General features: G+C 40.5%; 1 protein-coding gene across 1 annotated transcript in view; it reads left to right on the top strand.

Annotated features, from left to right (window-relative positions):
- The window catches only part of Lztr1 (Leucine zipper like transcription regulator 1), a 108,859-nt gene that overhangs the window by 46,827 nt on the left and 34,873 nt on the right, over nucleotides 1-27,159 (top strand). The window contains exons 2-6 of the mRNA XM_067158676.2: nucleotides 6,896-7,049; nucleotides 13,393-13,564; nucleotides 13,846-13,982; nucleotides 20,486-20,600; nucleotides 24,487-24,650. Coding sequence (XP_067014777.1) covers nucleotides 6,907-7,049; nucleotides 13,393-13,564; nucleotides 13,846-13,982; nucleotides 20,486-20,600; nucleotides 24,487-24,650 — 731 coding nt within the window. The 5' untranslated portion in view covers nucleotides 6,896-6,906. The remainder of the gene's footprint in view (nucleotides 1-6,895; nucleotides 7,050-13,392; nucleotides 13,565-13,845; nucleotides 13,983-20,485; nucleotides 20,601-24,486; nucleotides 24,651-27,159) is intronic.

Genomic DNA, 27,159 nt, shown 5'->3' with positions numbered 1-27,159 from the left:
CTCCCGCCGCGTTTCTAGGTTAACGTTAAAAGCTAAGACAATCTTGCTCACAACATGTACACTACCTAACCTAGAATTCTGTATACAATGTAGAATTCCGTAGCGAAGCACGGGTACATCAGCTAGTATAAAATAAAATAAGTACATTGCTCAGACTTTTAAAAAGTATGGCCGATGACTCGGTGTTAGGCCCCTTTAAACAACAAGCACTTTTTAATTTCCCGTCATCTGTGTACAGTATGTATGCATGTAGGTAGGTAGGTAGGTACACTGCATGCGCATCACGAAAAAAAGTGGCTGAAGATAATGTAGTGAAAATCGATATGAAGAGTGGGGAATACAAAACTACAGTCTAGGCTATAGATCATTTTATTCACGCTGAGTGAAATGGTAGTTTAGGGGAAGGCCTAAGATGTAATTCTCAAATGTTTGTTATTAGTGATCCTATCGATAAATACTACATAACTAAAGCTATATAAAATTACATTTTCGATCATACATGCCTTACGTTTTTACCCTGCAGGCTATGATTTGACAAGACATATTCATGAATCTCGATATTTGCTGCTAAGTCCATATCGATGCCGAGCCACGAGAAAATGGGTGAAAAGAATTTAATCAATATCGATACCGTATGTGAAGTTGGAGAATAAAGCACTTCAGTTTAGGGTATAAATAACTTTATTCACGGCGAATGAAATGGTAGTTCAAGAAAGGAGCCTAAAGTGTAATTTTTAAATTCCTATGTTGTTATGCAATTTAATATAATCTTATTCGCAACGTGTACACGATTTCATCTAGAATTCTGTATATAGTGTAGAATTCCGAAGCGAAGCACGGGTACACCAGCTAGTGTTTTGTATGTCCAGCACTTTGGTTACTGGTTTTCGGTTCAGAAGGCTCTGGGTTCGATTTCTGACCGGGCCGGAGATTTTAACTGCTTATAGTTTAATCCTCTGTCTTGAGTACTGGGTATTTTTGATCGTCTTATTACATGTGTCTTCATGTACACACAACGCAAAAACACACGCTGTAATACATCTCTCGACGTAAGGAGAGTGGTGGTGATTATTGTCTTATGAGGAAGTACAGCTATTAACACTCATCAGAGGGGAAAATGAAAGGGATCAGACACTTCGAAAAAATTAAGGTAACGGCCAAAGAAATACAATGTCGCGAAGGGCGTGGAAATTAAATGGTTCCTAAGGCTCGTCTAATACTGTCGGGGTCGGGAAAGAAAAAGAGTTAATCAAGGGAGGTCGGATAGGACAGATGAAAGTGAGAAACCGGGCACAAGTAAGCGGAAGAAATGCCAGCACTCAGCCAAGGGCCCCATGGTCACCAACCTACATTTCCCAAGTTGAGTCCCTCTTATCGCCTCTTACGACAGGCAGGAATCCCATGGGTGTTATTCTACCGCCCCCACCCACAGGGGGTCATCAGGAAGAACATCCGGCCGTAAAACAGGGCCATATCAACATGAAATACAGATCCCCCAGTACATTAGGTATAAGGAGTGGTCCCTCTCTGCGGACTTCCCACCTAGTGTCCATGATCGCTAAGGTGTCAAGGTTATCCAGTTCGAATCCCGTTGATGGAGGGGGAAAAAAGCTACGATCAGAATGTTCGCTGACGGGACGGGAGAGACGGAGGTATACAATTCTTATTCACTAATATATTGCGTGTCGAAAACATCCTTGGTTTAATTCCAGACCTATCCACAGTTAGGGAGATCAGACGTCCTTGTTTTATCCGGATATGTCTTCCCCCCCCCCCCCCCCGAGGGCTCCCGAGTGGTTTATTTAAAAAACCGAAATGCCCTCATCTTTTGTGAATCTGCTTATTTTGGGGTAATCGGGTTAACTACTTCGTTTTTACAAAAAGTACTCTTCATTGCGCGGTGTCGTGCCAGATGCGACCGGTGTTGACAACCCGATGTTCATTTTAATGCGTTATGTCGTCATCCAGGATAAGGTAAGCAAAATCAGAACCGGAGATGGTTGGAAAATAGGCGAAAAATGTACAACAGTGGTTACCGGGTAGGGAATAAAATTGTTCTTTGCTCTGTTCAAATAGCGAACTACTATAACCCGCAAACCGTGCACAACATTTAATTATGTACACTGAATTAGTCGTCCAGCATATATAAGCCTTTACGGAGAACACTCTGTGATTCCGTGGAAGGTTTAGCCTATAAATGATACTTAATGAGTGCATTTCTGTGACGAAAGCTAAAATGAAACATGCATACATTACATCACACACAAAGGTAATATCTAAAACCAACTCAAGAACTCGTCGTTGAAAACTAAATCAATGTAATGTATAATTTGGAATGCCATAAAGAGAGGTATTCTTTCCTCAGAGAAAACGTAGATGGGCCATACATAAATAATGCAAGAAATATTTTAAGAAACCCTGAAAATGTGTGTGTGGGGAGGGGGGGGGATGTACAATCAGGTAATTCTGAATACTAGAATAACATAAGTTCAGTTATATTTTAACGAAGGTATTTGTTTTTCAGTTACCTTATCTATAAATACAATTCTCGGGAGATGATCATAATCAGTCCCTGGATTTTCTGGAAACATAAATGAGAATAGCATCTTCCTTAGTTGCTTTTGAAGAATTTATTGCGAAGTACCAGCACTATGCGCAATATAACTTGAACCATTGCTATAAGCAGCTACTGCCCTTGCATTACTGGGGAAAACTGGTAGATTTTACAACAAGAAATACGGTGATGCGTTTACGTTTTATCCTACAACGTGCCCATACTGTATATGGAGCTGCGTTTCCATGAATGGGGGAACGTACCAAACAGGTTATCTCAGTGCGTTACGGCTTCTGCGGGAGACGGCTGGTTTCGAATCCCTCGCCGGCCATCTTCGAAAATTGTTTTTCGTGGCTTCCCATTATCATCTCCAGCCAAATCCCGGGATGGTACCTCTCTCATGGCCATGACCACTTCCTTCCCATTCCTAACCCGTATGATTACACCTACAGACAACACGCTGTCCGGCTGCATGGCTGAATGGTTAGCGTGCTGGCCTTTGATCACAGGGTCCCCGGTTTGATTCCCAGCAAGGTTGAAAATTTTAACCATTATTGGTTAATTTTGCTGGTACGGGGGCTAGGTGTTTGTGTCGTCTTCATCATTTCATCCTCGTCACGACGTGCAGGTCAAATCAAAAGACCTGCACTTGGGGAGCCGAACATGTCCTCGGACACTCCCTGCACTAAAAGTCATGTGTTAAAAAAATAAAATTTGAAAAAGTTCAAGGTAACCGTAAGAAATACTTTGAAGTTTCGTAAGATAATGTTACATAATCAAAGCACATTCCAGTATATACAGAATGGAAGGTAACTGCTGCACCAAATTACCACAGTAGATCTTGGAGAGAGGATCACAATGTCGTATTTTTCAAGTTTGTAGCTTGCACCGTTACGTTAAAACTCAAGAGAAAGGAGACGAGCCGATCGAATAAGCGGTATGTTCTGAGGTGTTTATGGAGAGATGGCGTGGAATAACATTTGTACACGAATAAGTTTGAGTGGTGCTTTTAAAAGTAGGAAGGATCACAATATGTAGGTGAATTTGGAATTCAGGAGGACAAATTGGGACAAATGTTTGTTTATAGGAAGAGGAGTTAGGGACTGCAATAATTTACCAAGGACCCCCTGTGGGTGGGGGACGCAGACGAAGAATATACCCACGGTATCCCCTGCCTGTCGTAAGAGGCGACTAAAAGGGGGGACCAAGGTATGATCAAACTAGAACCATGAGATTACTTGTAATTAGTACCATCACACAGGAAACACCATGGGTCGCTTTTACTTGTGCGTAGTATCACTGTGTTACGTACAAAATAGGTTTGTGAGTAGTAGCGACAGTGTGTGGCTCAGGATGCATTTTACAGTACCTGTGATTCGTACCCTTATATGAGCAACACCATGGTTCTGCCTTGCCTATGTTTAGTACCCATTATGTGAGGAACACTATGGGATAGTGCGGGGCTCTGTAGTTGGTCCAATTACAGTATGTGAGGAACGCCATGTGCGGTTTTCATTACCTGTGAGTAGTACCATAATGTGTGGAATACCGCGAGTCTACGCTACTTTTGATTAGTACCGCAACATGACGCATAGCAGGGAAATAGCCCTAGCGATAAGTACCATTATGAGGGGACGATGACCTGGATTTTTTACCCGTTTAGACTACAAGCATCATCGATTCAGGATTGTGCTTTAGAAGCAGTCCCTTGGTCAGTAATACTATTGTTTAACGCTAGTTTGTGGGAATGTGGGGCATTGCGGGTCTGATCCACTAATTGTTTTAAATTCATATCCATCCATCCATTCATTCTTTGTCCTCCTGTTTTCAAATTCTGGTCACTGGAGGATTATTGATTTTTAAATTGTGATACGAACATTTTACAGTACCTGTGATTCATACCCTTATATGAGCAACACCTTGGTTGCAAACCATGATCTACATGTTAGGCCCCTTTAAATAACAAGCATCATCATCAATTTACCAAGGGCAATATTTGATACATTTCTAAATTCTCTGAAATTATTTAAGAAAATACTAGGTAAACAGCCGATAGACAATCTGCCACTTCGACGACGGCCTTAAATGCTGATCACCAGTGACTGTCTGTTCTCTGGTAGGGTAAATCGTGTTGAAATTGACACATAGGCAGCCAAGATGGTGTCATATTGAAATATCTGCACACAGATGATGAGGCCATACTATTATTAGGGCTTATTAACTTATTTATTTTTATTGTTTAAACATTTTAAAAAATTGGTATGTGTGTGCTGGTCATGTCCAGAATAGGAAGGAGATGCAATTTTTTAAATTTCTGAATTTATTAATTTGACCATTTTTATTGGTCTTTTTTTCTGGTCCATGTTGACATTTATCTAGCAATCTCATTACAGTGAAAAAACAGGAGTTTATATGAGTCTGTCTTGTCAGTACTATGTATACCAGGTGAGCAAAATAAAGAGGATCCGCTCCATCCTGTGCACAGGAATTTCTGAGTGAGTGAGTGAGTGAGTGAGTCAGCCGGTGGCGAAATACAGTGCCGGATGTACTCAAGGCCGCGCTGCCGTGCCAGGTTTCAGTCTTTGTTGAACGTGTGAAATGCCTCAGGTGGCTCGAGTCGGGTATCGGTATTCTGTTCCCCAAAGATTCATATATCCATACAGACAGTGCCAGGACCATAAGGGGATTATTTAAAGAGAAGTTTCCTGATGTTCAAGTTCCAGGTAGGACTTCGATTCATAAATTAGTGAGCAAATTACGTAAGACGGGAAGTCATTTTGATAAGAAACGTAATAAATCATGTACAGTACTCACACAAGAAACTATAGGTAACATTGGTAACGCTCTGGAAAGGTCTACAAAATCACTTCTACGACTTGCTCAGGAAATGGAAATTTCATAGGATCTGTTTGAATGGGTACAAAGTTACTGAAGGGTAATTAACAATTTCCTAAGCAGGTGCCAGACATGCTTGAACAAAGGGAGGCAGTTTCAACATCTCCTGGCGTGATATATGTGAGTACTTTTATTTTTTGTATTGTTTTGCGTTTGTTAGAAATAGCTTACACAACAATGTATTTACTGCGGACTTCAAGTCATGCACACACCTCCCATGTGCAGGCTGCGCTGCCAGGCTGCGGGACTGGTTCCATCGGGTGAGTTGGCCGTGCGGTCAGGGGCACACAGCTGTGAGCTTGCATCCGAGAGATAGTGGGTTTGAATCCCACTGTTTTCAGTGGTTTCCCATTTTCACACCAGGCAAATGCTGAGGCTGTACCTTAATTAAGGCCACAGTCGCTTCCTTCCAACTCCTAGACCTTTCCTATCCCATCATCGCCATAAGATCTATCTGTGTCGGTGCGACAAAAGCAACTAGCAAAAAAGAAAGGGGGAGGGGCCTGGTTCCGCTTTATGTTGCTCACCCTGTCTAATATTACCGAGCAAGTTGGCCTTGCGGTTAGGATCGCGTAGTTGTGAGCTTGCACTCTGGAGAAAGTGGGTTGAAACCTCATTGTCGGCAGCCTGTGTTTTCCCATTTTCACGTTAGGTGAATGTTGGGGGCTGTACCTTAATTAAGGCTGTGATCGCTTCCTTCATAATCCATCATCACCAATTCAGAAAAAAAAAAAAAAAATACAAATTCCTCCTACCATCAAGTGATGTTTTTCATTTATATATACGTGTTCTTTTACCATTTTTTGATTTTGATGTTTTGGAATGTTTGTGGTATGTGTAACTTTCAAATACCAAAATATTTCCACCCCTTTCTGATTTCATGTACTGAGCCATTTTAAATTTTGTCTTGTCCACCTCTGCGATTTCCTCTCCAATCGTCCTCTTCCAGATCTTCTTGGGCCGACATTGCTTTCTGGTAACTTGAGGGTTCCACTCCAGCGCCTTTCAACAGCTCCATCCAGCTTCCTTAATGTGTGTCCAAACCAGCGCCTTTTCCTCTCCTTGATCTGAATGTCAATCGTCTGCTGATTGGTCATGGTCCAAAGATCTCCATTTGAGATTATGTTCGGCCACCTCACATTTGTTATGCGACGTCTATTAATGAACACCTGCAGCTGGTTGTTGATCTGTTTTGTAACTTTCTATGTTTCACAGCTGTATAGAAGAATTGACTTTACATTGCTGTTGAAGAGGTGAAATTACAGATCCGTGTAGATAACTCTGTTACAAAATGGAAAGAAAAGTTCAAGCAAAATTTGCCACGAAAGTGGTTAGAAGTTGAAATAACTAGGGGGGAAAATAATGGAATGAAAGCTGTCTTCCTTAATTTGTCTTCAGTTTCTTGTCTTCAGTTTCCTTTAAAGACATATTATCTTTCTGTTGCAGACACTTAAGAAATGGCGGTAGCCCAGCCTCTCAACATGGATTTCGATCACTCCTGGCCCGAGTCTGCCGAAGGCCTCACCTTGGACTTCGGGCCCTTTGAAACTGTACACCGATGGGCGCGCATGCCAGAATGTGATGAATTTGTCGGTGCCAGGTAAGTGCTGCTTATGAAAGAAACCTCTTAAATTTACGTGAGTAACTTTTCCTTGCTCATTTACATTGAAATGTGGTGTTCTGCCAATCATCTTTTACTTTTATTGTTATAGACCTAAATAGATAGAAATAAGTAGTGTTTTAACATTGTACGTTATTTTTACCAAATTAAGGTTCTTGAGCAGCTGAAGATGGCCTATAATACAGACTGAAACCAGTACTGCAATAGTACATCATGCAACAAGCCTATAATGGTAATTAAGACACTCATATGGAAATTATAAAACTCATTTTGCTCCTTTTATAAACATAAACTCGTATGGAAATTATAAAACGAGCAAAGCGAGCTTTATAAATGTACTCGTGTTTATACTCGACGATAATTATAACTCTATTTTTTAAAATATTCATACATTTCTGTCGAGATGTCGCTTGACAGTTGAGTTTACTGAACAGAGCGCAGAGCGCATGTGCTGGGTTATTGATTTTCTGTGAGTGGATCTGAGACCTTGACAATGTCATATGTTTTCAAAGTGTTGATAGAAGGTTATCATAACCTAGCTTTATTTCAAATACAAATTGTTTATTGTACAGTTGGTGAAGTGAATTTGTGGGAATGTGCTGTGTGGTTGTGGAATATTGGAAGTTGAAGATGCATTGATGATACATATGTGTATCTGACATGTTTGTTTTTGGAAACAAGTGCAAAGCTAGTGCGTTGAGCGCAGGTGCGATGCTGTCCTTACCTAATTGGTCAAACAGTTGTATCATAATGGAAATCTGAACTCTGATTGGTGGAGAACCTGTATCATAATGAAACTTGAACTATAATGAGCCTCATTAGGATTTAGTTTTCTGACAGGATATTTATATTTCGGCACCGTCGAGCATAAAATGTATTAAATACATCAAAATAAATAATATTGATTAGGTGGGAAATCTAGCTTTATAATTGTGGTTGTTGGGACTATCAATACGAGGCTAATGAAGCTAATAAACTATGAGATTGATGTTCCTAAAATATATCGGGCATACTGCAGGAGTAAACAGCTGACCTGTATTATCAAATCAAATCGGTTGATTTGAGAACTATTGTTTCCATGCATGGGTCCATATTTTAATATCCATATTGTTTCAAGTTATAGATGATAATTGTCACTCATAATTAACCTTTTGAACCCTATTATCCCTACTTGATGCTTCTTGCTAAGCTCCTATTTAAATTCTGCAGCATGGGTGGCTGTAGGAAGTGAAGAACATAAAACAGCTTAATGCGAATCTACTCACATTACGTGAGGAATATTTGCAACCTCGGTTCAACTTGGACCACGTGGTTCCTAACTCTGTGGGTTGGGGCAGTAGAATAACAGTCATGGTATCCCCTGCCCGTCGTAAGAGACAACTAAAAGAGGCCCCAAGTGCTTAGAACTTTGGACTGTGGGTTGGCGAACATGGGGCCCTCAGCTGAGTCGTGGCATTGCTTCTACTTACTTGTGCCAAGCTCCTCACTTTCATCTATCCTATCCGACCTCCCTTGCTCATCTTTTGTTCTTTTCCGACCCAGACGGTATTAGAGCACTCGAGGCCTAGGGAGTCTTTCATTTTCACGCCCTTTATGGCCTTTGTCTTCCTTTGGGCAATACCTTCATTCTTCGAAGTGTTGGATCCCTTCCATATTTTCTTCCTGATTAGTGGGTTATAGAGGATGGTTGCCTAGTGGTACTTCCTCTTAAAACAATAATCACTACCACCACCATCACCACCACCACTTCCTAACTCTGGTGAGCTTTCTTCTTAGCCCAGTATTCCTTCATCTTTGCGCTGTGGGTTGCTTTACTTTCCCGAGTCTATTTCGCTCCCACTCGAGGACGCAGCGTTTTAACTGACAGTGACTGGAGAGTTGCCAGATGTTCTGATCAGCATTCTAAATTTATCCCTGTTGAATATATCCTTGGGATCAGTTTTTAAGAATTCTAGGTCTTTTCGAACCAGTTTTTTTCAATTTAGCATTTGTCCCCTTCCCTAATTATATCTATTTGGCTTCCTTCAAGCAGTTAAGTTTGGGCGCTTGGCCCTGTCTTACATTTAACCACATATACAACATTTTTCTGTTGATACATTCCTCCTCCCCCCCTCCATGGCGCAAACTCCCCGAAGGGCCATGGCCCACCAAGCGAGCGCTGCTCAGCCCTAAGGTCTCTAGACTACAAGATGTCGTGTGGTCAGCACGACGGATCCTCTCGGCCATTATTCTTGGCTTTCTAGACCGGGGCCGCCATCTCACAGTCAGATAGCTCCTCAATTGGAATCATGTAGGCTGAGTGGACCTCAAACCAGCCCTCAGATGCAGGTAAAAATCCCTGACCTGGCTGGGAATCGAACCTGGGGTTCCGGGTAAGAGGCAGGCACGCTACCCCTACACCGCGGGGCTGGCTGTTGATACGTTAACTTATTATTTATCAGAGTTGCATTATGCTGATGCTCACACTCTCGCATGTAGTGACATTAGTAGATGAATAAGCTGATTGGAGCTTTTAAAAGTAGGAAAGATCATGGTATGAAGATGAAGTTGGAATTCAAGAGGACAAATTGGAGCAAATATTAATTTATATATACAGGATACAGGGATTGGTATAATTTACCAAGGGGAATGTTCAATAAATTTCCAAGTTCTTTGAAATCGTATAACAATGGACTAGGTAGACAATTGATTGTGAATTTGTCACCAGGGAAACAGCCCTAAATGAGGATCAGTGATGATTGAATTGATTGTTAACTGATGAAGAAACTATTAAATGTGTACAGGAGAGTAAAGATGAAAGTAACGAAAATTTCTCACATTGCTGGTGCCGAAGCTGCAGATATCTTCCTGGATTACAATGGAACAATCAGGTCTGTGGAGTACCGAAGTACTGCTGGTAAAGTGGTTGGAGGAGATACTCCTGTTGAGCATCTTAATTTCAGCAACTTAAAATGTGGGACATATTTCATAGTGAGTGATATTATGAAGGACTAATTCTTTCTGTGTTTTTAAAAAATTGTATGAATGCTACATTGTAATGTTAGGGACATCATTTCAGCCACCGGTAATTGTGGTAAATTTGAAGAGTCATTCATGCCATCTGTAGGAGGATCTTCCTCAGTAGAATATCTGACGTCTACATGCCTCGATGGCCGACCGTATTGCAGTCTGTCTCTGTGCTGCATTTGGTCCAACACCATGCTACGTTCATCCCGTGAGAGTTTGTTACACCCTCTGTGGGTGGGGGATGAAGACAAAGAATACACCCACACTATCCCATGCCTGTCGTAAGAGGGGACTACAAGGGACGGCCAAGAGATGATTAAGAACCATGAGACTACTTGTGATCAGTACCATCACCATGGGTCGCCTTTACTTGCGGGTAGTACCACTATCTTAGGTTCGCAATAGGTTTGTGATTAGTAGCAGCAGAGAGTGGTTCACTGTGGGTTTACAGTACCTGTGATTACCAACACTTTATACGGAACACCATGGGCTTACATTGCCTGTGATTAGTACCATTATGTGAGAAACATCACATGTCTGGGGGCGTTGCCTGTGATTTGTATCACTATATGAGCGACACTATGGGTTTGCGTTACCTGTGATTGGTACACTTAGGTGAGGAACACCACGGTTTTGCGTTGCCTATGAGTGGCACCATTATAGGTGTGCATTACCTGTGCGATGTACATTACTTGCGAGTAGTACAATACTGTGTGGAACACCGTGATTCTATGCTACTTTTGATTAGTACCGCTACATAAGAAATACCATTGTTCTACTTTACTAGCAATAAATACCTTTATGAAGGGCAGTTGACCTGGATTTTGGAGCCCTTTAGACAACAAGCATCATCGATTCAGATTGTACTTTTGACGCAGTTCCTTGGTCAGTAATACTATTGTTTTAATATAGTTTCTAGGAAGGTGAGGCATTGTGGGTCAGATCCATTGATTGTTTTAAGTTCATTATCATTGTTCATCACCGTCTTTTTGAATTCTAGTCAGTGGATCGATTTTGGAATTATTTGTAACTTTCAATATTGTGAGTTGGATCTGCTGATTATTTTAAATTAATATTTATCCTTTCGCTCTTAATCATCGCATTTTGAATTCTGTTCAGTGGATGAATTTTGGACTTTTACATTGTCATTACATTTCATATCATTTTGTACCATTAGGGGCCGATGACCTAGATGTTAGGCCCCTTTAAACAACAAGCATCATCATCATCATCACCACCACCACCACCACCACCACCACCACCACCATCGGTGTTTGTTACTGTGAAATAAATATTACTCCAGTCCTGTTCACACAATATTAGTACAATGGGTCACCACTTGCATTGCCAATATCTTAGTGCAGTACTACTGTCGTATGTTACATGATCGCGCAGTGCACAAGGCTGCGCCAACCTGTCTGCATAGGAACTAAGAGTGCAATGACATTTTCTCCTTGCCGGCCTCTTGAAGGGAGTGTGTTCTAATGACAGAGATTGGTCTGGACCTAGTAAAAGACCTTTTTTTCTTGCCGTACAATAGCAGCACGTTCTATGTGACCTAGTGGTGAAAATGTGAATTTATTTCTACTTGAACTTTTTTCTTTCCAGCTGGTGGGCCCTGGACCAAAACTTACCTCTTTTCTTGCCATACGATAGCAGCGCATTCTATGTACGCTAGCAGTGAAAAAAGATGAAATGCCATTTTTCTTGCTGGTGGTGAAAAGCTTAATTAAGATTGCCGGATAGTAACAAAGCTTACTAAATTGTTCTTAGCGCCTCGAGATTGAGACAGCAGTGTGCCTGTCCATTGTTAATTCAATACCTCTGTACCAAATGATGGGGTGCAAGAAGATATGTTATAATTATCAAGAAATCACACTATTTTAGGGGATATGTTATAATTATCCATAAATCACACTATTTTAGGGAGCAAAAATATTTGAAAGAGTGCCAGGAAAGAGAATGAGAGAAAAGGTGGAAGTACAATTACAAGAAGAGCAATATGGCTTTAGAAGTGGAAGATTAACACTAGACCCCATCTTCATTATGAGGCAGTTAATGGAAAAACATTGGGAATACGGAAGAGGTATGGTGATGACACTCCTTGAATTAGAAAAGGCTTACAATAGTGTATGGTACCCAGGGCAAAGGTAAGAAAACTAATGCAACTGAAATGATTTGGAAAACAAATGATGGAATATGTGCAAAGCACTGTACAAAAATTGTTGCAGGAGTGTCCAGACACATGTGGGGGAGGACAGAATGGTTTTGGAGGGAAACTGGACTACGACAAGGGAGTGTGCTGTCATTTCTCTTATTTATAATGGTTATGGATGAAATAGTGAAGGAGACCAAGGTAAAATATGGGGACAGGGAGCTGAAAGGAATGCTGTTTGCACATGATATTGTGGTGTGTAGAACAAACAGAGAGGAAGTACAATTCCACATATTGAGTGAGATTAGTGAAAATTATGGAATGACAATCAGCATGGAAAATGGTGTTGACTAGGGGAGAAAGGGGATGGAAAGGAATTATAAAAATAAATAGACAAAACCTTGAAATTGTGGGAGTTTGAAGTCATAGGAAGCGAACTGATGCGGGATGGCAGGCTGAACAGTCAGAGGATTCAACAGGGAAATGCATTCTACCAGAGTGTGAGAAACCTGGGGTGGAGGAAGGAGGCGTTAAAGAGATGATGTATAGGATGTACTACTGCCGAGTACGGGCATATGGAATTGAGACCTGCACTTTGACAAAAGGACGGGAGAATAAGCTCCAGTCTAGTGGAATTACATTTTTAAGACTATGATAAGAAAGACAAGAAAGGACAGAGTAAGAAATGAGGACGTTAGAAAGGAAATTGGAGTGGAAAAGCTTTACGGCAGGATGGAGAGGGATAAACTTAGATGGTTTGGACGTGTTATGAGGAAGCAGTGATGGAGACCCAGATAGGAGGAGAGAGGGCAAGAGGGAGACCCAGACTAAGGTGGTTTAAAACAATCAAGAATAGAATAATTAGAAGAAACTTTGATTGGAACACAGTTAAAGAGGAACAATGGTAGTTGGATAGAGGAAGATGGAAAGGTGCCAAAAACATCTCAACCCAGTGGGAGCTGGATGAGGCAAATGGATGATGATGATCCTGCCTATTTTATGTTCATTATTCCTTTAAAAATACTCCACTGGAATGATCAGAAATGCGTAAGTGGTTTGTGTGTAATTGTTGGATACCTTCTTTCATTTTGTTTACATATTTGAGAATTGACTGACTTATGGCTACACAAGACGCTGAAGCTTTCTCTCTTCTTTTTCCAGACGTAGCAAGCACACCGTTGTGGCATACTCTGATGCCATTTATGTGTTTGGTGGTGATAATGGCAAGAGCATGCTGAATGATCTTCTGCGCTTTGATGTGAAGGAGAAATCCTGGGGAAGGGCCTTCTCCACCGGTACACCACCAGCTCCACGATACCACCATTCAGCGGTGGTAAGTTCTTTTGAATGCTTATTTTCTAGTTTAGGAAACCAGAAGCCAGGCTGAGTGGTTCAGATGGTTGAGGCATTGGCCTTCTGATCCGAACTTTGCAGGTTCGATCCTGGCTCAGTCTGGTGGTATTTGAAAGTGCTCAGATACGTCAGCCTTGTGTTGGTAGATTTACTGGCACATAAATTTGGACTTGTTTAATTGTTTAAAATTCTGCTAAAGTGGTAGGTAAGCTTGTAGAAGAAGTGAAAGGTGTAATTTGAAATGATCTCTTTCTTCTTCAGGTGCATGAGTGTTCTATGTTTGTGTTTGGAGGCTACACTGGGGATATCCATTCTAACTCCAATTTGACGAACAAGAATGACCTGTTTGAGTACCGATTTGGTAGTGGCCAGTGGATTGAATGGAAGTTCTTTGGAAGGTAATGTATTTGTAGATAAAAATTACTTTCTCTAGTTCTAGCTATAAAATAATGTCATTTTAAAGATGTTTTAACATAGAATAGGTCTTTATGAAGACCTACTTCTTCTTACCTGCTTTTTTAGATTACTGGAAGGCCTTTGACTGAGTTCAATGAGAGAAAATATGGTGAACTGTGATGGAAAAGGGTGTTCCTCCTGCACATCTGGTTTGGCTGGTAAGGAACTTGTATCAAGCCAGATCAGCTATGGTAAAAGTAAATGGCAAAAGGTCTGGGAATTTCAGGATCCAGGAAGGTGTCTGGCAAGTCTGTATGCTGTCACCTGTGCTCTCTAATGTCTATGGTGAGTTACATCGTGAGAGCTGCACTTGAAAAATTGGATGGCGGATTTTCTGTTGGTGGTAAGAAAATATCCAACCTACGTTATGCAGAAGATACTGCACTCATTGCACTCATCAGATGAAAATGGTCAAGCTCATTTCTCATGTCAAAATTGTGCTCGAACAGGACTACAAAACAATATGAACAAGACCAAAATAATAATTGTTGATAGCGTCGAAAGAGTAGCTAGCTTCAAGATTTGGAGATGCAAAATCGTCCACTTTGGTCTGTAGTCATCATCACACAATGCTACAGAAATTTTGAGCATACACTGTAGAAAAGATTGCGAGGAGAGTAAACCACACACCTGAAAAGTTCATTGTTCTGGAGAAGAGTAGAAAACAAGTCTGCCAGGCTGAGTGGCTCAGATGGTTGATGCACTGGCCTTCTGAACTCCACTTGGCAGGTTCAATCCTGACTCAGTCCGGTGGTATTTGAAGGTGCTCAAACACGTCAGCATCGTGTTGGTAGATTTACTGGCACGTAAAAAACTCCTGCGGGACTAAATTGTGGCACCTCTGTGTCTCCGAAAACTGTAAAAGTAGTTAGTGGGACATAAAGCCAATAACATTATTATTAGAAAACAAGTCCAGACTACCATTTTCAGTTCTCATTTATGAAATATGCTTAATGTAGTACTTTGTCTCCCTTCAGAAAGAGCAATAATAATCAGGTAATGTCTCCCATAAAGACACTCAGGGAGAGGTGCCCCTGCCCTTAGCAGCCCCGGGTCCCACTGGCCTGGAGGGTATCACCTGGAAAGGGCAAGAGTAGACAGGAAGGCATCCTGTCTAGGGAAGACACCGTTGCAGAGTTTGACCCACAGTGGACAGCTGCAAAGGTGGCAGAAATATCAGACCTGGCTGTAGGTATAAAGGGCACACTCGTCAAAACTGGAGACACGAAGTAAAATGAGAGCCTCAGAGAAAAGGGAGCTTCAGGGCACACCAAGAGCCAGTGCTGGTAGTCAAGAGCTGAACTAAGAATACCTAAGAACTCGCTGGATTTTTACAAATGTTACTCTAGGTCAGGGCCTCTCAAACGCCCAAAATCTCATGCGTGCAAACTGAGGCGCCGAATTCCTGTGCACAGTGCATCGGTCCCACTCGGCTTGGACCAACTCTTTGTCTCTGGGCTACTCGGCTAAGCTCAGCTCAACTCGGCTTGGATTTGGAGCGCTACGGAGCAAGCGGGGAAGAGGGAGACAGGCGTGGGGAAAGAGAGAGACAGTGCTATTGCTCCAAATCGAGGAGTGGGGGTGTGCACTCTGCTCAACGAAGCAAAGTCGTCTTTTGCACCGTGCACAGTGCATGATGCACCCTGAGAGGCCCTGCTCTAGGTTGATAAACTAATTTTTTAATAAGATTTATGTGACAAATTTTGTTTGTTTGTTTGTTTGTTTGTTTGTTTGTTTGTTTGTTTGTTTGTTTCTTTCTTTCTTTCTTTCTTTCTTTCTTTCTTTCTTTCTTTCTCTATTTATTTAATTAATTCATTTTATTTAATTAATTAATTAACAGTACAGTTAGCCTATTAGCACTATGGAGTGAAACCAAACAAACAAATGTTATGAAAATTAAAATCCACAGCCTCTTTCCAGTCATTCGACTGGGGCAGGAATGGAATTAATGAAGCCCCCATCTAGCGGCGAGGATAGGGAATGTGCCGGCTGCCGAAGCTTATCGCACTCCTCTGGGACAATGATAAATTATTGATAGATGAAATGTTAATGGAGAGTGTTGCTGGAATTAAATATGACAGGGAAAACTGGAGTACCCGGAGAAAAACCTGTCCTGCCTCCGCTTTGTCCAGCACAAATCTCACATGGAGTGACCGGGATTTGAACCGCGGTATGTAGCGGTGAGAGAGGCCGGCGTGCTGCCACCTGAGCCACAGAGGCTACAAAACAAATGTTATGATTATTTTAAATGGCACTCTAAGGTTGGATGGTCCAAGTCTGTAACTTGTAAACAATAAGTTTTTTAAATGTATTTAACCATATAATTAATTTGAATAAGTGAAGGATTTGCAAGGATGTTTTTACAATTTACAAGTTTCAATCATCAATCAATCACTACTGATCTGCATTTAGGGCAGTCCAGGTGGCAGATTCCCTATCTAGCCTTCTCTTAAATGATCGCAAAGAAATTTCCCTTGGTAAGTTATTCCAATCCCTAACTCCCCTTCCTATAAACGAATATTTGCCCCAATTTGTCCTCTTGAATTCCAACTTTATCTTCATATTGTGATCTTTCCTACTTTTAAAGACACTACTGAAATTTATTCGTCTGCTGATGTCCTCCCATGCCATCTCTCCACTGACAGCTCGGAACACACCACTTAATCGAGCAGCTCGTCTCCTTTCTCCTAAGTCTTCCCAGCCCAAACATTGCAACATTTTTGTAACGCTACTCTTTTGTCGGAAATCGCCCAGAACAAATCAAGCTAGTTTTCTTTGGGTTTTTTCCAGTTCTTGAATCGAGTAATCCTGGTGAGGGTCCCATACACTGCAACCATACTCTAGTTGGGGTCTTACCAGAGACTTATATGCACTCTCCTTTACATACTTACTGCAACCCCTAAATACCCTCATAACCATGTGCAGAGATCTGTACCCTTTATTAACAATCATATTTATGTGATTACCCCAATGAAGGTCTTTTCTTATATTAACACCTAGGTACTTACAATGATCCCCAAAAGGAACTTTCACCCCATCAACGCAGTAATTAAAACTGAGAGGACTTTTCCTATTTGTGAAACTCACAACCTGACTTTTAACCCTGTTTATCATCATACCATTGCCTACTGTCCATCTCAGAACACTATCGAGGTCACCCTGCAGCCGCTCACAATCTTGTAACTTATTTATTACTCTGCAGAGAATAACATCATCTGCAAACAGCTTTATCTCTGATTCCACTTCTGTACACATATCATTGATTTATATAAGAAAACATAAAGGTCCAATAATACTGCCTTGAGAAATTCTCCTCTTATTACAGGGTCAGATAAAGCTTCGCCTACTCTCTCTGAGTTCTATTTAATAGTTTCAGAATGATTACAACTTTTTAATGATTTACAGCAGCCTGATTTTTAGTTTCAAGAAGTTTCCAAATGTGAACTATTATGTGTTTATACTTTATGTATTTGTAGCTGAGGAAGGCCACAAACAATCAAAACATGTTCTACATTCTGAGATTTTTTTAAAAAATTTGTAATAAAATTGTAAAGTATTGAAAGGCGGAAAAAATTATTCCATTAAAGGAATAAATTAACTTGTCATTCATAAGTCAATACAGAGCAAAAATTTAAAAATATCTATTGTAGTGTCAGAGTTTCGTGGAATTCATGAGAGCTTTTCTCTCTTCCAAGGGAAAGTGCTGCTGTTTTGGTAGTGCTGGTTATTTTAATGCTGGATAAGAGGGATTCTACTTTATTTTCATAAAATAGTATTATATTCATATGCTGTCCATACATACATACATACATACATACATACATACATACAGGATCTCTGATATAAACCCAGACCGTCCAGCAGTGTTTCTACTCTCGGAGACCTAAGCAGCTGTACAGGAGGCACGCGCATAGTTCTTGACCTTGCAAGGAGCGTGCGCGTGTTCGACCTAGTATCAATAACGAGACTGAATCTCAGCTATTAACATAGTGAGACAGTTATCATTGCAACACTGTATTTTCGTATGTGAAAGTTATTTTAAGTACGAGTTGGCTCGACAGGTATGCAATGCATTTGTTCAGCAATTTCCAGTTACCTTCACGAGCACAGATTCACCTAATTGTAAATGAATTTGAAACTACTGGTTCAGTGCTCAATAAAAAACATGCACGCACACGAATAGTTTTAACAGAGGAAAAGCTAGATGACATTGGTCGAATCTTGGCCGGTCACCGAATAAATCACTTACAAAATAAGCACAACGAGTAGGGGTTTTGGTTTCTTCTGCACACAGAGCTATAAAGCTGTTACACATCAAACCATACAGGTTTATGCCGGCCCATTGTTTAAAACCTGCTGATCCAGCCACAAGAGTGAGATATTGTGAGTTGTATCTTGCATCATTGAATGATCGTTTATTCGACCCACAGCTTGTGTTCTTTACGGATGAGGCCTGGTTTCATCTTAATGATCGTGTGAGCAGTCATAACTCTCGCTATTGGTGTGCAGAAAATCCTAATGGTGTTTATGAAGTCCCTCATTATGAAGGATGACACTTCCGGCATCTTTTATAAGGTAAGATTTTATATAAGTTTGCATACTCGCTTAAAACAGGGCGGCTGCACATGACGTAAGTTGGGCTGAGGCAGGTGGTGGAGCGCAGATTACAAACGCCGTGCGCTCGGTCTGGGTTTGTAAGAGAGACCCTATACATACATACATACATACATACATACATACATACATACATACATAGGTGCTTTGAAAAGTTCTCAGAATGTAGGTATCTTTCCTCGGTGGAACTGCTTTTATTTTTCAACATAGTCTCCCTGTAGACTAATGCATTTGGTCCAGCGATGTTCCAATGCCTTGATCCCATCTCGAAAATGAGATTCCTCCAGGCCTGCAAAATACCTCTCCAATTCGGCTGTCAGTTCTTCCCTTGTAGAAAATCTCCGTCCACCGAGGAAAATTTTCAGCTTGGGGAATAGATGAAAGTCTGATGGTGCCAAATCAGGTGAATAAGGTGGATGTGGCAACAATTCGTACCCCAGTTCATGAAGTTTTGCCATGGCAATAACACTTATGTGCAGTGGAGCGTTGTCCTGATGAAAGATTACGTTTTTCCTTGCCAAATCAGGCCTTGTTTTGCGTATCTTTTCCTGTAGTTGGTCTAGGAGGTTTGCATAGTATTGCCCCATAATTGTTTGGCCAGTAGGAAGATAATCTATCAGTAGAATGCCTTTTGCATTCCAGAAAACTGAGGCCATGACCTTTCTGCCGAACGCACTGCCTTTGCTTTCTTTGGTGGTGGTGAATCAGCATGTTTCCACTGCTTTGACTGCTGTTTTGTCTCTGGGGTATAGTAGTGGACCCAAGTTTCATCTGTAGTCACAAACCAGCGCAAAAAATCTTGTTGGTTGCACTGAAAACGGGGCAGACTTTGTTCGGACATTTCCAATCTGGTGCGTTTATTGTCCAATGTCAAGAGCCGCGGCACCCATCTTGCGGATAATTTTTCATACCCAATTCTTCGGTTAAAATATAATATACCCATTCAGAAGACATCCCTACAGCTTCAGCAATCTCCCGCACTTTCAGTCGATGATCCTCCATGACCATTTTATGCACTTTTGCGATAAATTCTGGGGTAGTAACACTTTTTGGCCATCCACTACGCGGATCATCATCCAAGCTCTCCTGACCAAATTTAAACTCGCTGGTCCACTTAGCAACAGTTGAAAATGAAGGAGCAGAGTCTCCCAGTGTGTTCTGAAAGTCGGCATGAATTTCCTTTGCTTTCATACCTTTCTTTACAAAGTATTTAATCGCTGCTCGAATCTCAGTTTTTTCCATTGTCACAAATCACTACGCGGGAACAACAGCAAAGAGTCGTCACTTCCACACTCCTGCAGCTAGAGCACTGACACGCCACGTGTTCACTCACGAAGGATGTGTGATTATTGCAGCGGAAATTAGCGGAAATTCATTGCTCTAAGCACTGACATCTAGCGGTGATTCCGAGAACTTTTCAAACCGTCCTCGTACATACATACATACATACATACACATCATTCCCCCTGTCTAATAATAAAAATAATAATTAATCCCTCAAATGGAATATTATATATTTTCCACCATTCATTACTTAAAAGATGTAAATACATATATTAGAACATGTCTTGGTCTATTTGACCTTCTTCAGCTATTAATTGGAATATGTTTTCTAATACTAACAAAACGAATACTAAGAAAAAGTCAATACGGAAACAATATTGTGCTCGTAAATTGTAGTGTCCTATCTAGTGAGTTGTATATCTTTCTCCGTGTTGTTCTCTTTTTTAGTTTGACCTCCTGCAGTATATAACAGTCAAGAGTATTCAGTGAAAGTTTTATGTTGTAAAAAAAAAAATTGTTTAATTCATGGTTGCTGTGCATCACCCAGGACTCCTGTTCCTCGCTCTGCTCATGGTGCTGCTGTGTATGATGGCAAGCTGTGGATCTTTGCTGGATATGATGGGAATGCAAGACTCAATGATATGTGGACCATATCACTGATGGTAAGGAGGACAGTATGTGTTGTTGTTTGAGTCATCAGTCCATAGACTGGTTTGATGCAGCTCTCCATGCCACCCTATCCTGTGCTAACCTTTTCATTTCTACGTAACTACTGCATCCTACATCTGCTCTAATCTGCTTGTCATATTCATATCTTGGTCTACCCCTACCGTTCTTACCCCCTACACTTCCTTCAAAAACCAACTGAACAAGTCCTGGGTGTCTTAAGATGTGTCCTATCATTCTATCTCTTCTTCTCGTCAAATTTAGCCAAATCGATCTCCTCTCACCAATTCGATTCAGTATCTCTTCATTCGTGATTCGATCTATCCATCTCACCTTCAGCATTCTTCTGTAACACCACATTTCAAAAGCTTCTATTCTCTTTCTTTCTGAGCCAGTTATCGTCCATGTTTCACTTCCATACAATGCCACGCTCCATACGAAAGTCTTCAAAAACATCTTTCTAATTCCGATATCAATGTTTGAAGTGAGCAAATTTCTTTTCTTAAGAAATCTCTTCCTTGCTTGTGCTAGTCTGCATTTTATGTCCTCCTTACTTCTGCCATCGTTAGTTATTTTACTACCCAAGTAACAATATTCATCTACTTCCTTTAAGACTTCATTTCCTAATCTAATATTTCCTGCATCACCTGCCTTCGTTCGACTGCACTCCATTACTTTTGTTTTGGACTTACTTATTTTCATCTTGTACTCCTTACCCAAGACTTCATCCATACCATTCAGCAACTTCTCGAGATCTTCTGCAGTCTCAGATAAAATAACAATATATTGAACAGTATATTGAATGTTAATTTAAAAATTACAAGTAGGACAGCTGAATTGAAAAGTGTTAATAATTGTAATATATATTTAATATTTTTTCTTGGGCAGAGATTTCTTATTAGCCAAGAGCCGTGGCACTCTGTTATCTTCTGTTATCTTCAAAGGTCTGCCATGGACGCCGTACTTTTTAAATCTTATTAAAAACAAAGGAATGATTAAATTTATGGAAACATTTATTTATAATAAATTATAGAGAGTTCAGTCTTGCTGGTATTAACTGGGGACTTCACATCAATACAGAAAAAATAAAACGTATTTACACAAATAATCACCGCATATTTTAAAAAAGAATTTGAGGCACAAAATTGGGGTGCAGGTTTTTCTTGCGTCCAGGCTGTCAACACGCTCCTGGGTCACGTAGTTTTCGATAGTATTTTAGATGTGGAATGTGACGAATTTTTAAGTAATTTATGAGAGGATTCTAGTGATGCAAGAGACAAAGAATCTTCAGATCTACAGCAAATTGACCCTATTGCAAGTTCAGATTAATTAAATACTTGTCACGTGAGAAGGCCTACTTGCTAATTTTCATGGCAGATATATTTTATAGCAGTGATAATGCATTTTTAATCATCTCGTATTTTCAGGCAAAGTAGCTACATCCGTCATGTTAATATTTGCGTAAAGACCACGTTGAACTCGAGGAGTGATATGAAATGTTTGTTTATGCCTACGTTACTCTTTCAATGAAAAGAATTTTAGTTCACTTCATTTTTTTCAAAATGACCCTTCCTAAAATTAGGGTGCGGGGATTATTCGGTGGTGGGGATTATTAGCATAAATATGGTCATGTAAAGTGGTCTGTAGCCGTCGATCACACTGAGATGTATCACTACATTCCTCCATTGTCACTCTCTTTTTTTCAGTTTGACTTCTTACAAACCATAACAATTATGAATCTCTCTAGTTTTCAGTTGTAAAAGAAAAGTCATTTTAAATTCATGGTTGATAGAAAGAATACTTAGGGCCGATTGCAGAAACTGTATTTAGACGATGTCTACGGTTAAACAATGCCTAAGCATGGCTGCCGCATTGCAGAGACGTTATTTATCATTTAGACACTGTCTAAAACCGATGTTCAACCGGTCATGTTTAAACACTGCCGAGAGCACTGTTTAACCTCAAATGAGAGGAGTGAATCACAATTAGAGGTTGTGTACCATAAAATATGTAATTTGTATGATCGTGTTGAAACGATTTCGGAAAGAAAGGTTAGTCCGACGGCCTCTCTGTGGGTCGCCCGCTGCTAAATCGCAGCAATTCGTTTGACATGCATGGGGAGATAACAATAAAATAAGATTTCGCTTTACGAGAGACTTGTTTCTTGAGACTGACAAAGTGACAGTCCGGTAACTGTCAACTTGAATACAATTCTTGGCAACCGATATATTTTATTATGTACATGAGGTAATTTCCATGGAATTATAGGTCACTTCGACTACATACATATCAGAATTATGTGTCCCGATCGTCTGAGGGCTGTCACATATATCAATCAGGAGGGATTCACTTATATTTACTGCCAAGTAAACACACATAATAGTGAAAACTAAAAAGTAGGTTTTATGGGATTTTTATATATATATCATCGGCAACTATCAGATAGGAAAAGGCAAGTGGTGGTGATTATCGTTTAAAGAGGACTGAGGAAGAAGAGCCGTGGCCATAATAACAGCCCTTGTATTTGCCTGGTGTAAAAATAGGGAAACTACGGAAAACAATCTTCACAGCTGCCGATGATGCGTTTCGAACCTACGATCTCCAGAATGCAAGCTACATCTATATGGCCCATACAACACACTTGGTTACACATTACTATTGCTTCATCTTCCCTTCGTCGAAGCTACCGTATTTATGAGTAGATTACACTCACTGTAACAACGCTATAATGAAAGCTACACTTCCCCGTACGGTGCCGTGTCGCTTTAGTGTCGATAATATGATGAGATTTAATTTCCACCGAAAGCGATTCTCTTATCTGTGGGCAAGTCATGCTCAGCCATATTTGAGTAATGTGTAGGAAGACAAACAGCTGACTGGCATTCGGCGCACGCACCGGCGAATTTCATTGGTTGCGACAAGCAAAGAGTTGCATGAAAGATACTTCTGTATCCATTTTCAAACCAAAATTGAAACTTTAAGGGATGTCTAGTTAAACATCGACTGAACATTGGTTATGCAATGGAAGATCGTGAACGATTTAGGCGTTGGTTAGGTAGACGATGTCTAAGGCTTAAAACTAGTTTCTGCAATCGGCCCTTAAAGTACCACTGGATGTATCATATCAGGCAACTTGGATCTTGCACGCAAAATTTGCTAATAGGGCAGCATTTAACAAGATGGGCTCACTGTTCTACAGTGATGACGTGGGATTCAAAATACCTCAAAGTATGGTTATGAATTATTTTTGGAGGCATGGACTTTAGCCCTCCTGTAGGCATGCTTTTCTTTGTTACGACAGCCGGTGCATGTTACACTTTGTACCAGTCTTGTTTTTAAAAAATGAGAAATGCAGTCAGTTTTCTTTTTTCTTTTCACTCAAATAACATTCAATCACTCGTAAGATTATTACAGAATTATGAACATTTCTGTTCAGTCCCTCGCCTATAGTATTAGAAGCAGTTAGTTCAATATTTTAGTTTTGTTTCACTCACTCATCGAAAGTACTATAAACTGCACATTTCCAGCAGATGTGAACACAGTTGTTATTAAAATAGAGTTGGTATTGTTCTTTATTACAGTGCATGCCTGCCAGATGGTTGAAGGCTTCCTTTATAAAATGGCTTGAAGCTTTTGAAGGGTTGATCAATAGATGAATGTTCTGACTTTCCACTCCTAGCCCTTTCCTATCCCATATCCCATCTTTACAAGAGCAAATTGTAAAAAAAAAAAGTTTTATTATTATTTTTGTATCACACAGGGTGTGTGTGTGTGTGCGCGCGCGCGTGTGCGTGTGTGTGCGTGTGTGTGTGTGTGTGTGTGGGTGTGCGTGCGTGTGTGTGTGTGTGTGTTCATCTTTGCTGTATACTCGTGATGTTTCAGGGAGACACCAAGTCTTGGGAAGAGGTGTCTCAGACTGGGGATTGCCCACCCACATGCTGCAATTTTCCTGTCGCTGTTGCTAGGGAGTCTATGTTTGTCTTCAGTGGACAGAGTGGAGCCAAGATCACTAACAGCTTGTTCCAATTTCACTTCCGAGACAAATGGTGAGCAAAGTCTTATCCTCTTTTTTTGTTCCCGAACTGGGGTTGGGGAGTCTCAGGCAAAAAATTTATGAAACACTTTTCATGAAATACTTCGAGATATGAGAGCTCAAGAAATTGTATATATATGGGAATCATTTGTACTGTTTGTAGTAAAACAACTACGCTGAAATATTATTTAATCAAGTCAGAGAGAAAAAGAGAGAAGGGAGGAGAATAAGAGAGGAGCACTAGCCACTTTTCAGTTACTTCAAGCTGCAATACAATCGATGCATTGCTGAAATTTTGCATCATAGTAGCATTGTCTGCTTTGTTCAGAAAGTATGTGGGTTACACTTGCTGTCCTTTTAGTTGTGTTACTAAAGTGTTCAGAACCTACCTGTTCTGCCTATTGATGGTTTCATTTGGGGGGAGGGGGAAAGAAAGAAAAAACTGGATTATCGGCTAGTACTTGCCTGATCTGTTTTCATTTTTCTGTGTACAGAAGCTGAAGATATGATTTTCGTAAAGTGTTCACATCTGGAACAGATTTCATAATAGGGTCATTAAGCTCTGAAAGTGGAAAATCACATGACCCAAATGTCTTTATAGTATTAGTAAGAAATTCAATAAACTGATGTCTCAGACCACCTTCCCTACCTTATATTTCCTTATTTTTCACCTATATGCTGGCCGGCTCCATGGCTAAATGGTTAGCGTGCTGGCCTGTGGTCACAGGGGTCCCGGGTTCGATTCCCGGCAGGGTTGGGAATTTTAACCATCATTGGTTAATTTCTCTGGCACGGGGGCTGGGTGTATGTGTCGTCTTCATCGTCATTCATCCTCATCATGATGCGCAGGTCGCCTACGGGATTCACATTGAAAGACCTGCACCTGGCGAGCCAAACATGTTCCCGGACACTCCCGGCACTAAAAGCCATACGCCATTTCATTTTTTTTACCTATAAGCTGCTTGACATGATTACTTTGGTGTTTTTCATGAATTGTTACTGAACTATCACAAACATTGCACCTCAGAACAGACCCATCACTTTGAATATCATCTGCACTAAACTGTTTAACATCACGATGCATTTTCTCAACGTTCATTTCCTGTTTTGACATGCTGAATATCGGCAACAATGATGAATGACAGACACTACACACTAGCCACAGTGTCAATGTACTCTGGGGTGAAAAATGACAACAGTTTAAATTTGTTCCTCACTCCAACAGTCAACGATACTGATTGAGGGATGCTAATTGATCAGTTTAACTTCACTTCACTCCTTTTCTTCCTGTAGTACGATGAGGAACAAATTGATCAATGGACCTTTTGCCTAATGTGAGTTCATTGAGTGCAAACTAATCTGAAAGTTTTTTCCTAACGTGAATGCACTGAAGCAAAAGTAATATATCACTCAGAAGACCACAAATTCTTGTAAAAAAACATACAGAAAATAGGGAATTTGTTCATTTATAAAAAAGTCAACAGGAGAAAAGTAGATTAAAATACTTTGCTTAATTTTTATGGCAATAAAATGCAGCACACAGGAACAAAAGCATGATTTTAATGCTTTTAGCACAAAAGGTTCTGACATTGAGATAAGGTGCAAAAGGGCGCTGGCACTGAAAAAAGTTGCTAAAAGGTGCAACCAAAACATGGTTAAGATTATTTATTTCATGTTTTCCTTGTAAGGGCCGGTATTATAATAGAGGTTTAAACTGTTGGTTCAGTTTAAACTTCGGTTTATCTGTTAGGCGTGTATTATAAAACTTAATCTTAAGTTTAACTAGAGATTAATTTTACTGCCACTCATCTACCGTTTAAACTGAAGTTTAAGAATACATAACCTTACAACATTGTCATATCCTAAGGATATGGCAAGCTGGGGACTGGAAAGGGTTCTAAAATGCACTATACTCTACAATGATAACACCAAGTTAAGGTGGCTTAATGCCAAGAATTAGTATATTGAAATTGCCCAAATTCACTGTACAATTATATACAATTATATACAACTCTGAATGTTACTGGATTCTTGAGTTTAGGGAATTTCCTAGTCTACACAATATTTTGTCTGGCTATTAAGTCCTTGGTTCCCTAATTAGTCAGATATTACTAGATAATACTTATCTTCCGAGAGGATGAAGTCTTCCATGACGTCTTCTCTCTTGAAGCCTGAATTTCACTTTCACAAAATATCACACGCAGGTTTCTGGTTCCCTTCACAATACCCAAGAGATGTAGTTCTGAAAAGTCTTTGAGTTACTGTCCTTGTGACTCCCTAGGGTTGACCTCACTGCGTGTATTGAAACTTGCCGCTCCGTGGTTACCTCTTCCCAACTATGTGGTCCAAATCTCGTACAGTTCGTTTCCCCACTCGACTCTATGGGGGGGGGGGGGCCTTCCCTGAGCTTCCAGAATTATGATCTCCCTTGAGTTTCTCCGAGGAGTTGAGTGACTATTAACTGGGCTCCTCCAGAGACCTTCACCCGTAATAATGAACAGTCAGTAGCTTTTACCACCCTC

This window comes from Anabrus simplex, chromosome X, assembly GCF_040414725.1.
Source record: "Anabrus simplex isolate iqAnaSimp1 chromosome X, ASM4041472v1, whole genome shotgun sequence".
Classification (NCBI taxonomy): domain Eukaryota; kingdom Metazoa; phylum Arthropoda; class Insecta; order Orthoptera; family Tettigoniidae; genus Anabrus; species Anabrus simplex.
Note: the sequence above shows the minus strand (reverse complement) of the source record. Positions and strands in the feature narration are given on the sequence as shown.